This window comes from Cyprinus carpio, chromosome B5 (assembly GCF_018340385.1).
Source record: "Cyprinus carpio isolate SPL01 chromosome B5, ASM1834038v1, whole genome shotgun sequence".
NCBI lineage: Eukaryota > Metazoa > Chordata > Actinopteri > Cypriniformes > Cyprinidae > Cyprinus > Cyprinus carpio.
The window spans coordinates 28407922-28421066 of NC_056601.1; the positions used below are offsets into that span (position 1 = coordinate 28407922).

The following is a 13145-nucleotide window of genomic DNA, read 5'->3' on the forward strand; positions in this document are numbered from 1 at the left end:
TACTGTTTTCGAACATTCCAACACCTCCGCAATGCTGGAGGTGGGGTGTAGATTAATATAAACATTTGTTGTGACGCTCGCGTGTATGCCCTAAACACAACAATGATGAAATTATGGTGTATCTAGGTGTGAGACGGGTACCAATGGTCAGAATATTAAAGACAAAAGAGTAATGATTAGCAGCAGTTCAGAGTCAAGTATCATGTTTGCAATACAAAAGAATCATACTATTCCCATAATCACTCTTTAAGTGTGAATAGCTCATAGTCTGAAAACTTTAGCATGATGTGGAAAAATATTGGAGTCATTGCAATAACACAAACCTGTTTGTTACTTTATTTTAGTAGTGTTCATTAATTTTTTTTTAAACTGGATAAATGATTACACCTTTTTTATATTTTATGTGGTGTCAAGATTTGATAAAAACAAAGGTTTATTATTGTATGTTCTTTTGGCATTTCATTTATTTTATACCTTTTAAATTTGCTTATTGAAAGAACAACAACAGCAGCAGTATGGTGTAACATTTATTTGAAACATGTATTTGGTACTTGCTACCTTTATCTTTACTCCTTCCTGTCATTCTTTTCTGGCTTTGGAAAACTTGCATCTGATGTTTCTCTACGTCTCTTTTTGCATAACTCCGGTTCATCGGCACCAAGGTTTGTTGCAATTTCTTTCTATGAATTAAATTCTTTCTTTGAATCTTTAAAGTCTTTCTGCGAGCGATCGTACAGGTGCGGATATATTTGTGCCAGCTCAGCTATTCGACACAGTGTATTTATGTTGCTAGTGACTTGGAGATAATGTTCTCCTGCCTGACCTCCACTGATTGAACCAGGAAAAAAATTGCACGTCAAAAAAGGAGTTCCATAACACACCCACTGATTGCATAATCGCCACAGACCAATGGTATCTCAAAGGTGTTTAGGAGCCAAAACAAACTCCCTCGAACTACCGAAACGAACTTCATTTCGGCCTGATTTTGTATGAAATTACATCATATCAGTTCATTCTTCGACGTCCACCTGGGTTGTTGTTCGGCCAGAGCCTCGCTGGTCTGTCCCTCCAGCCCAGCCCTGGCCTCCTGCCTTGCCGGCTCAGCCTTGGACTCCTGCCCTGCCAGCCCCGCCCTGGCCCTCTGGCCTACCTCTGTTTCTAGACCTCTTTCAACACATGGACCTGGCCCACCATCCCTCCCTGGTGTCAATGGGGGTGATGTCACATTGTCTAGTTGGTGTACCCATGTATAGCCACCAGAGGGCACGCTTCTTATTTTTGTTTATTTCTGTGAACTTCAGTTCCCATCACCCATCGCTTTGACTATCTAGTCTCATTTACCTTTGTTAACCTATCCACATATAAGCCCAATTTTCTTTGTCTTTGGTTGCTGGATTATTGTTTTACTGTTATATGTTTTCTGTTGCTTTGTTTTTGCCCTGATGTGGATCACTCTGTTTTTTGGACTCTTCATTAAATGCTTTGGAGTATTTTGTGACAATTGAAGACTTAACTGTCCTTGTGAAAAAGAAGTACATTTTAACTTGCTTTAAAAAATGAGTGCCTATTACTGAAATTCGATGCTTTAAAAGAATATACTCAAATGCAAACCTAATGTGATGTTTTTATACAACTTTTGCATCTTGTTTGTAATAATAATAATTATAAAAACATATATTATTTATTTATATTAAATGCAGTTAGTTTAACTTGAGAATGTTTTTACTTATAGTGAAAAATAGATATACAATGAAACGGTCATGGAAGCATCTCTCTTTAAGCGCACTTTGGTGGCCTTTACATTAATACTGTGTAATATGCAAGTACATTTTTTTTAAATAAAATTTTAATATTTCAAGTATCCTAAGCACACTTCTTTTTCACAAGTGTATTGGACGACAGACACAGGATATTACTCATATATTACCATCATTATTGACAGTCTCAAACAGTATGAAAGTGTTATTGAAGTTTGCAAACATCATATTATTGATTATTAGGTATTTAAGTAATGCCATAGCAACCACCCAGAACACTCTAGCAGGATCTAGGTTAAAAGCATTCAGAGCACCTCAGCAGCTGATAAGCAATGACCTGGCAACCAAAAAAGTGAAAACAGTCCAGTTGATGAACAATTGTGATGTTCAGTAGTTTTCTGTATTGGAACATACTGTAACTATGGCCACCCTTTAGTGTGCCAATACACACACGTCACCATAGTTAAGAATATGGCCCACCTGCTCTGGAATAAATAAATGTAGTTATAGCGACATGAACTGTGTGATGAATTGTTTACATAGCAATCTGACACTACAGCCTATACTAGCCAGAGAGTGAGCAGCGCTTCACCCAACAAAGCGTACATCAACCAGTTCATGAAGCCTTATCCTTACTGTTTAAACATTATCCTTAAAGGTTTTAAATTATTTTTTATTTTCTATTAGCATGTGCCTAGTATTGCACATGCTATAGATACTGCATATCTAGATAGAAATTTGGCATTTATTTTCCAGATGATATCTGACTCTGGTTCCTCTAAAGGTTGTTCTCTCTCTTTAAGCTAACTCTCTTATTTAGGTTATTTGTTTATTTATTGCCACAGTTGGTTTTGGCTTGCTCACTGCATGGCGCAAGAATAGTTTTCTGGAAAGTTTCTTTGAAACAATATTTACAAAAAAATTGACATGACCTTACTTGGCAAGTGATGAAAACATCATTCTAATTCATAAATATCCTGTTGCGAAACACTAGGTTTAAATATTGTTACATCTGCAAAACACCTGAAGGCTTCGCATGAATGTTTTATAGAAGCCTGCTGGTCACACACTAATGGACTTCCTCTAACATTATTTTATGTGTGTGTGCATTTACGTCAGTATCATTCTAATGTTTTTACTTGACATTTTAGTGGGCTCTTTTCATTGGAAAACAACATTTTGTACATAAACTGTAGGGAAATCCTCCTGAAGCAAAGCTGTACAGCTCTCTTTAAAGCACATTGATGTTTAGTTTCTGAGTCACGACTACTTTGGACAGAGTCCAGAGCTTTAAAGGAACAGTTCACCCATGAACTAAATTGAATTCTGCTACCATCTACTCCAATCAGTCTGAAATATGATTGTGCTCTTTTCCAAGAAAGCATAAAATCCAGTCCAATCCAGTTTTCAAATATTACTTAATTACTGTAATCGCTAATAATAAGATGTCAAACCACATTTTTTCTTCACAAAAATTTCATGCTTTTTCTTCATTATGTTGTATCATCCTTATATTTTATTTATTTATATTTTATGAAAAATACACATACTGTAAGTGTATGCAACAGTTTTTGCACCCCTAGTCTATATTTCTGTTATGATGAATAGCTAAGTGACAATAAGATGCCCTGTTTTCAAAAGGTACACTAAGTAAAAAAAAAAAAAAAAAAATTCTTTATTATTAATTATACAGTATCAAGATTACAATGATTACAATGGTCAGTACTTAAACACCACTTTTGGAAAGTATCATAGCTTGTAAATATTTTTTTTTTTAGCCAGCTAAGAGCCTTTTAATTCTTTTCTGGAGCATTTGCACCCATTGTTCCTTGCAAAAGAACCCTATTCTGTAAATTCTTAGTCTGTCTTGCTCTTTTGAGAGCATATCCACAGATTTTCAGTGATGCTTGATTGGACTTTGAGAGTCATGGCAACTTGCGGGTCTTGAGGTAGACCATTGTGGATTTAGGAGAAGGATTCTGTTGTAAAAGCCATCCTCTTATCCTCTTAAGCTTTTTTTACAGACATTGTGATGTTTGCTTCCAAAATATTTGCTTCAAGTTATTTAATTGGATCTATTCTTTCCCTAGCAGCAAAATATTCCCCAATGTCACTGGCTCCTACACAAGCCCAAAGCATTATCCATCCAAACTTATGCTTAACAGTTGCAGAGGTGATCTTTTAATGAAATTATGTACATTTTTCCCTCCAAAAACATATGTACAAGCATATATTCCTGTTTGGATGTTCATTTGCTAAGTTCAGACAGTGAATTTTGTAGTGAGGAGGCAGGAAAGCTTTTCTTCACTTGATTCATCCACAAATGTATATTTAGTGCAGCACCACAGTCTGCTAAATCTTCTTGATTCAGTCAAACAGGACTTTTGATATGCATTTCTAGCAATCCTACCAGCAGTTGTCTCTGATAGATTTCTTGGTCTTCCAGACCTCATCTTGACCTCCACCATTCCAGTTTACTGCCATTTCTTAATTCCATTACAAACTAAGGAAATTACTGTTCAGATGAACCGATGGTTTTCGACTGTTGGGACTTTTGAGAAGTCATAGTACAGTATTTACAAAGCTTTAAAATGTGCATCAGCTGGCCTTTCCTAACAATGATTGTGAACAAGCTATAGTGCTATAGACATAACAAGCTAATGTCTGAGACCTTGGTAAAGGTTATCTGAGAGCTCAAGTCTCTTGCATGGTGGATATTTCCTTTCTTTATACTCTAAGGGTGTATTCCCACCAGGAAAGTCTGCTAGTTTTTTTGTTTGGTGTGGTTCACTTTCACACTGCCCTTTTTGCAAGTGAACCAGAAATTGTAAACAAAACCACACGTGTGCTAAGATCATCCATTCATTGGTTCATCCATTCAACCGTAACAGAGTCCGTTTGGAACTGGAACAAGACCACCTCTTAATTTGGGTCTCGGTATGGTTGTTTGTTCAGTACCTGAGTACGATTGCTGCATTCACACCTGCCTAAAACATCCACACCAAGGGGGAAACAAACTTGAGTTCAATTTAATCTAACCAATTGAGACAGCTGTGAATACACCCTAAAAGTATAAACAGACCTAATAATGTTTATAGCCTACTTGTTGGGGAGTAGTTAATTTTTTTTACTCTCTTAATTATTCATAGTAAGTAATTAAGTAAGAAAGTAAATAAATAAATAAATAAATATATAAATAAATAAATAACAACTACTAGAGGTGCATAAACTTTTGCATGCCACCGTGTGTGTACTATACCAGTTTTTTTTTTCCATCCAGTAGTTCAAAGTGAATATAATGTGATATTTATATAAACCTGTGTAAATCTCTTGGATTGAAGTGTTTTAAAGTCAGTAGTACACAAGAAGCATTTTACTATTGTGTAAATTAAAATAAAATAAATAAATAATCTACGCAAACGCTCTTGCTCCTGGCATCAGAGTTTACAGAAATGGCTCCTCTGGGAATCTGGGTTTCCTGCTTCCCACATTCAGGGTCCTAAGATAAGTTGCTTTATTGTGATGCCAGTGCTGTCCGTTCTGACCCCTGTGAGACTATGGGTGGGTTCTGATAACTGTTCTCAGAACTACCCATCTAAATTCAGAACTACACATTTAAAGAGTTTCTTGACTGTAACTGTATCATGCCCACCGACGTTATTAATGCTAAGGGGTGTACTTATAGATACCTGTAAATAATATATATATATATATATATATATATATATATATATATATATATATATATATATATATATATATATATATATAAAACCTGTCGCTCCTTCCATTTCATCACAACTTTATTTATTTAATAAACACTCAGTTATTTGTTGCTGTAAGTGTGAATGCAAATGTTTGTACAAAATGGATGGTTGGATGGATTTATTTTGTTATTTTTTAATACTAACCTCTATCGACCCAACTGTAACAGTATATCAATGATTTTCAACATGATAATGATAATTAACATTTTATTATAAATCATCAAACAAGCTAGATAAAAGTAATATGGCCTGACAATTAAAAAGGACAGCCATGGTGTTTATATACAGTAGGTTTGTTTTGCATGGTTAAACTCCTGTTACAACTATCCACAATTTATCTTACTTTGCCAATACTCCTAAACACCGTACACCACAATAAAGTAGAAACCTTCCAAGTCTAGAGAATAATGTGCCATTGTCACAAGAGTTTGTTGAAACAATGTTTTTGCTTGATAAGGCCTAATTTTCAGAGGCGTGACAAATCCTGAGGGAGCTCAGACGCGATACAAAACAATATATATACAGAAGGGGAAATATTTGTTGAACCGAGAGGGCCAAGAAAAGCTGTTTATTGTCCAGTTGCAACATGAGAGGACTGTGCCATGTAAGGCCACAGCCAGACCACGGGTCAAGATGGGACTTGCACACAATGGCTCATTCTTTTACATACAAAGTGGTCTCAAACCTTCAGACTGACCGCCCACTTTCGCTCCCCCTCCCCCTGTTTTCTCCTAGTTCTGTTCAGCCTATTATATCTCTCTGAGGACAGGAACTGTAATGTGACTCCGAGGTCTGAGCCCCTTTCTTTAATCCAGGCATGGCTGGAGACCAACTGAGCCTATCACAGACGCACACAATCTCACACACTCGCTGCTGAGGATTACAGAAACCAGGGTCACTCACACACACAGTGTAGAGCTATGGCCTGTACCAGGCGGTGAGGATTAACTTGTCTTGGTTTAGCTACTTGTGGAACTAGAATTCTGCATTGCTTTCCTTACTGGATGATGCCGACTGTTGGTCTCTCCACAGCTGAGCGCCGGCTCTGAATGCAGCTGTGACGTGGGTCCTGACGGGACCAAGAAGAAGAAGACATCCAAAAACCTGTAAGTCCCATTCTCATTTTCTCTGCATTATATGTTTATCACCGTTGCTAGTCAGATTTATCAGTCTCCACAAGTTACTTATTTTATCATTTGATGTGATGTTTTGAAATATTTGTGGGCTTTTAGAAAATCTCATTGTTGGTCATTACTTCTTTGTTAGTTCTTTTAATCTAATAGTGAAATTTCCACTTTGTGACAACTGTGTCAAATGCAATTGTAGTTCCTGACATGATTTTGCTTTTTGAAGAGATGGAATGCTTTACTTGATCTCCCATGTGTTGCCATTAGTTAATGCATTAAATAATATTAACTTACAGTAAGCAATACATTGTGACAGTATTTAATTATCCTTGTTAAGGTTACTTAATAAAAATGCAACTTTTAATTTTTATTTCATGTTAGCTAGGGTCAGTTAAATAAAGCTATCAGATACAAGACCCTAATAAGGGACAGTATTAGTTAATATTGGAATTAATATTAACTAAGGTTAGTAAACGCTTAAGAAATGTCATTGTTAGTTCATGTTAACTACATTGTAATGTATTGGATTTTTCAAAGTTGAAAATAAGGAGCATTGGGGTACTTTTGTACAAGAAAATGCGAGTCTTTCTACTTCAAATTTTCATGTTTAATTCAGTGTGCCACTTGCCATTTCTTTGAAATTGTTTATTAAATTTACTAGCAGTTTCTGAGTGGAAATTGTTTTGCAGGTAAATCCTTTTTCGGTGTATTGTTGTTGACTAATGTTAACATATGGAGGCTTATTATAAAGTGTTATAAGATTGAGACAGTTTTCATTTGATTGAAGACAGTAGTACCACATTGTGAAATCAGATTTATTGTAGTCAGAATTTAGATTAGGTATTTGAATTGTAAAAAAGGAAACACTACCTTTTACCTAATTTTGGGCATTTTTAAGGTAGCATTGTATGCAGTCTATATGTGTTTGCACAAGCTATAAAAGTAGCTCTAAAAGCTGTGTCCTACATTTATAGTTACTCAAACTTCTTCAGTTCCATGATGGTTATGATGTTGTTGTCATAGCTCACCAGAGCTTGTGTGTGTGTGTGAATGTCTTATCATGTGTGATGTGTTAAGCTCTTCACAGACAGTTAATCTGAGCCTTTGTATTGTGAGGTGTGAATTGTGCCAAAGTGTCTCTAGGTATATATTAACACTTTTCACACCTACAAAACAATAGAATTAAAATTGCTCCTCATGACATCAACTGCCCTGTGCTCTTATAGTGAGGTCAACACAATAGAGGAAAAGTTTTAACTGTCTGGAATGGTGAGCTAGAATGGTCTAAATCATACTTGAACATTGTCGAGAAAGAATGTTCCTTTTTATATGTTGAGTCAAATTAAAATATAAAGAAATTAGCCATATAATATACAGATTTAGTGACACTTGTTTTAACAAACATATTTACCAGTCGTCACCATAACTATTCCTGATTATTCTGAGAATTAACTATTTACGCAAGCCTTTAAATCTAGTATCAAACTTCAGCATTCATCCTGATCTGTAGGGATGAAAAAGAATGCCTTGAGCCACATCCAAAGAGCAAAAACTACTTCCATATTCTATTTAGTACAGCATTTGTGATAACCACATTCAGGGCACTTGCACTATCTTTAAAAAAGTAGTGTTGTATTTTTTTAATGTTTTTCTAAAATTTGTCTCTTCACCAAGGCTGCATTCATTTGATAAAAATACAGTAATATAAACTATTTAAAAAATATTTAAAACATCACTAATATGAAACAGAGAGCTCTCAGATTTTATCAAACATTTCTCAATTTGTGTTCCGAAGATGAATGAAGGTCTTATGGGTTTGGGACGACATGAGGGTTTGTAATTAATGACAGAATTTTCATTTTTGAGTGAACTAACCCTTTAATTTATTTCAATCAATCAATCAATCAATCAATCAATCAATCAATCAATCAATCAATCAATCATACCCCAAACCTTTGAACTTTTGTACATACAGACTCAAGAGAACTCAAGTTTATTACTTAATTTGTTTAATTAAAAATTATATTTTTGTCATTAACATGATTTATCTTAACTTTGAATTTGATGAAATGTCTATAAATTTAATTCTTAACAGTGTTTTTCATTTATTGATCATGTTGATCTTCTACTTATAAATTCATTTTAACAGGCACGAAGAGACATGCCTAGAGTACTGACACCATTTCTTAGTCTTACAGGCCTAGTGCCTTAGGCTAATCTGTGGTGAAATTATCTGGTATGTTTATAGCAGCCACTGCTTTCCCCAATCCACTTGAGGGATTAAAACTTAATATTCCACTGACTGAATATCGCTTCTGTCTCTCAAGAGGTTGTAATGTTTTAATCTTCTTGCAGACACTTATTTTAAGAGGTGTTTGGGGAACTAGGTGACTGCAGCACTTTGAAAACATACATAAACATAAAATAACTGGCCACATTATTTAAAATCAGAAGTTCATCATAGCTCAGTGCAAGTAGTGCATGCCTTGGGAGTGGTTTATTTTACACATACACACTACTAGTTTGCAGCTGTTCTGATTCTGTTGTTTCAGCTGAATTAAGTCACAGTAACACTAGACTTTGCACTGAATTCACTTCCATTCAATGCACATGTGAAAGCAAGACTGGAAACACAAACTCACGTGAATAAGTCTTCCGCTGCGTACCAAAGTTCAGCTCCGAGTTAAGCTGTGCCCTGACATTCAATCAACAGAGAATCTAAATGTCACAGATTGACCAGTTGACTAACTGCATGGTTTGCAGTGTTGTGGGGTCTGTAGTAATAAACCCTAATTTGTGTTTAATTATCCTTTGTTTCGCAGAATGTCAGTTTACACTAAGTTCAAATAGCCTGTCTTGTTGGCAAATGTTATTTACTCTAACTCGACCCGCTATTGTTTGATATATCCAGACAACATTTACAAAAGTATCCAAGCTGGAAACTGGGACAGGCAACCGACACACATCCACCTTTATCTGATCCAATACTTCATTTTCCTATCACATATCAGTTCAGAGAGGTGTTTATTTAAAATATTTTGTTACCACACTCAAAACCATTGTTCCCTTCCTGTACTCTTTATACCCAGACCAAGATGGCCTAGTTGAGTCCACACACACACGCTTTTATTTCTGTGCATGACTCAGTGCATGCCCACAATGCAGCATATGCAACAACAGAAGTGTTGTTATAGCGAGAGTAGGGCTGGGCAATATATCGAACAATATGATCATGTGCATCTCGTCAGTAGAGCCAGTTCCGTGATTAGCGGTAAATCCCCATCACCTGCTTTCAAATGGAGTGGCAGTTAATACACAGAGCTGTAGTACACTGACAAGCTACGCTATATTTAGTTCATTATTGAAGGCGATTCATCTTCAATAATGAACTCGATATAGCGTAGCTTGTCAACCGGCTTTACTGACGAGATGCGCATGATCATATCGTTCGATATATTGTCCAGTCCTAAGCGAGAGTGGAATGTGGTCAGCACTCTGTTGTGAAATGTATGTGAAATTGAGCCTCATTTAGTTGAATGACATCACATTATTAAACAGGAATATCACACCAAATGTCTTCTCTCCCCTGAATTTACATATCTTCAACAGTATGTAGACAACATGTCAGCAACAGTTGAAAAGTCAGTCTACAGTGACTTCTGATATCATATCATATTCATCTCTTATCTTATCATAGTTGCTTCATATGAGCAACTATACACTGAATTTGTGAACAGGATAGAAGTTTTAGAATGTTAAAAGATGATCAGGAGTTTTGTTTGGTTTATCTACAAGATATGGGGAAAAAGGGTATCGTTATCCAAAATGTTATGCCTTACCATACTGTGATGCTGTGTGTCCAGGCGTGATGAGACAAACCAATAAGACCCATTACAAACAAGGCATTTGTTGCATCCAGTGGGGACATAATTACTGATTATAATGATTATAATACTGTCTTTTTGTGCGTTGCATTGCATATTGCGCCACGTAAACATAAAACCCATGTCTGCATTTATGATTGGAGAAACGACAAACAACAACCGCTACTCTACACTGCTCAAAACTCGCATTTGAATTGTTAGTGGCAAGTTCTTTAAATATGAAAACGTACTTACAGGCTGTGAATCAGAAGTGCCAGACTGTCCTTGCAAAGTTGGAACTGCCCTACTTTATAGAAACAGACACTGGCATTGTAGCCTACTCTTCCAGGAAACAGTCCTCGTCCTCTGTAAAATGTCCTGCACACATCTGAATATTTGGGTTGGACTGTTTTGGAACAGTGTTGAAATACAACTTAACCACTGATTTCTAGCTGTGTCCTCTTTTGGAAGGCCAAACAAAGTAGTTTCACTTTCACAATGAAACACACATTGTCTCCACAAAATGGCGGCGATGGCAACAGCGAGAATAAAAGTTACGCCTTCTTTTTGTGTGAACATTTGGGCGGCATTATGCAAATCTTCCCACATTGTGACGTAGACATGTGGGGGCATGATAGAATGAGCCGTTTTAGGTAGGCGTGGTTGACTCTTAACTTCTATAAAGAATATCTCTTTGGATTTGAGACTTTAGTCTTTGCAGCTTTACAGATCTTCTTTATGCACCAAGAGCTTGTAACACTCCAAAGAGAAAGGAAAAATTTAAATCGCATCATATGACCCCTTTAATTTATTACCTGTATGTTCTCTCACATTTGTAATGAAAGGTCAGGTCAAGTATCTCACTGAGAAGATACTATTTTAATTCCTAGAAACACCTACAGCGGGTAAAATAAGTATTGAACACGTCCCCATTTTTCTCAGTAAATATATTTCTAAAGGTGCTGTTGACATGAATTTTTCAATAGATGTTGGTAACAACCCAAGTAATCCATACATACAAAGAAACAAAACAAAACATTATTACATACACAGATCAGTTCATGTTATAACAGCTGCACCTGGTTTGGCTCTAATAGCAGGAATTTTTTTTTTTTTTTTGCTACAACCTTTTTAGCACCTGGTATATGAATGCAGACTAGACACAGAAAGCAGACACTAACACTCATCTGAGATCAGTGTAACTGCAGACCTCTGGTGAAAGAGAAAGTCGCCCAGTCTGCATATTCAACTGTTCTGAAAACAGCTGAGCCGTGGCTCACCCAAGGGCCCAGGACACAGCTGCTTTCACATTACAGGATGCATTTGCAGAATCTAACCTTCACTGTCAACATGAGCATGCAACCGCAGTTCCCAGGTGTGGTGGCTGGAGTAGCTGTCATCACATTACCTCATTATGAGCGTTTCCATTTAAAGAGAAATTCAACTGAGATGAAATTACTGGGCATCTGGTGAAAGCCACTGAATGTGATCATTAATGGTCTCAATGATCCATAGCATGTGCACTAATGTAAAATGCATATAAATGTACAAACATGATATTTAATAAGATTTTTAGTGGATGATTTAGGGCAGTTTTCCAAGAGTTCACATAGGTGTCATAGTTTCACAATACATTTTTAAATGTACAGTTTAACTGTTTTAGAATTTGAAACCTAACTTTCTTGTGTTTTCTTTATTTACAATAAATGGCAGATACCTTTTGAAATATTTTTGAATGGTATATATGTGCATAACATCAGATTATATAGATAGATAGATAGATAGATAGATAGTGTGTTGTAAACTTAGAGTACAGCAGTCTGTGGTAGTGGAGATCTGGCCTGTGATTGGCTCACACTAGTTCTGCCTCCCTGAGATCCTGTGCTATATAAAGATACAGAGGCTCTGTGTGCGGTTAGAGGAATGTGACTGTCCCAGCACCCTGCTCTTCCACCCCTCACACACACCTTACACACAATGGTGGATTTCTCTGAGACGTACCTTAAAAGGTAGGGACCAAATGCTCCTATAAGTGTCTCCTCTGCTGCTCTGAGAGTTCTCGCAGTAATGAGAAAAGGGAAGGAGGGAGGTAAAAATAGAAAGCATGAGGTTACTTTAGAAGAGGGAAAAGATGAGGGTGACAGGAGTTCACGTCTCCTGTGGTTCGTCTGGCAGGGCGTTTGTGAGTGCTTCACGTGAAGTGCTGATGTTTCAGCTTTTCTTTCTTTTGGATTTTGATGTTTGGTGGTTTCATTAACCTGAAAGTATCTATCCTATTTTGTGTTGGTTTAAATCTGATGTTAAACTTGAGCGTGTTTTCTTTCCTGATGTTCTTCACATAAGATATTTTAAAGTGTCTTTGGATTGATTCAACAAATTGTTTGCGTGAATCTCATGAAATGTATAAAAAAATATGTGTAGATCATATTTCACTCCAAAATATAAACATTTATTTATTTAGCTTTTTTTCATTTTTATTTTTACTTTTAGTTATTTTATTATTTATTTAAGAATTTAATTTAATTTAATTTAATTTAATTTAATTTAATTTAATTTAATTTAATTTAATTTAATTTAATTTAATTTAATTTAATTGTTTACTTTTATTTATATACCTTGAGCTTGATGAAT

At 35.9% G+C, this 13145-nt stretch overlaps 1 protein-coding gene across 9 annotated transcripts in view; it reads left to right on the forward strand.

Moving 5' to 3' along the window:
- Positions 1-13145, forward strand: part of rgs3a (regulator of G protein signaling 3a) — a 152467-nt gene that overhangs the window by 128065 nt on the left and 11257 nt on the right. For 7 of the 9 annotated variants that reach the window (XM_042723062.1, XM_042723064.1, XM_042723063.1 and 4 more), the window contains one exon: positions 6557-6630. In XM_042723062.1, the coding sequence (XP_042578996.1) occupies positions 6557-6630 (74 nt within the window). Of the gene's footprint in view, positions 1-6318; positions 6462-6556; positions 6631-12394; positions 12524-13145 lie in introns of those variants that run through there. The other 2 variants (XM_019081433.2, XM_019081430.2) reach the window with 2 other exon arrangements.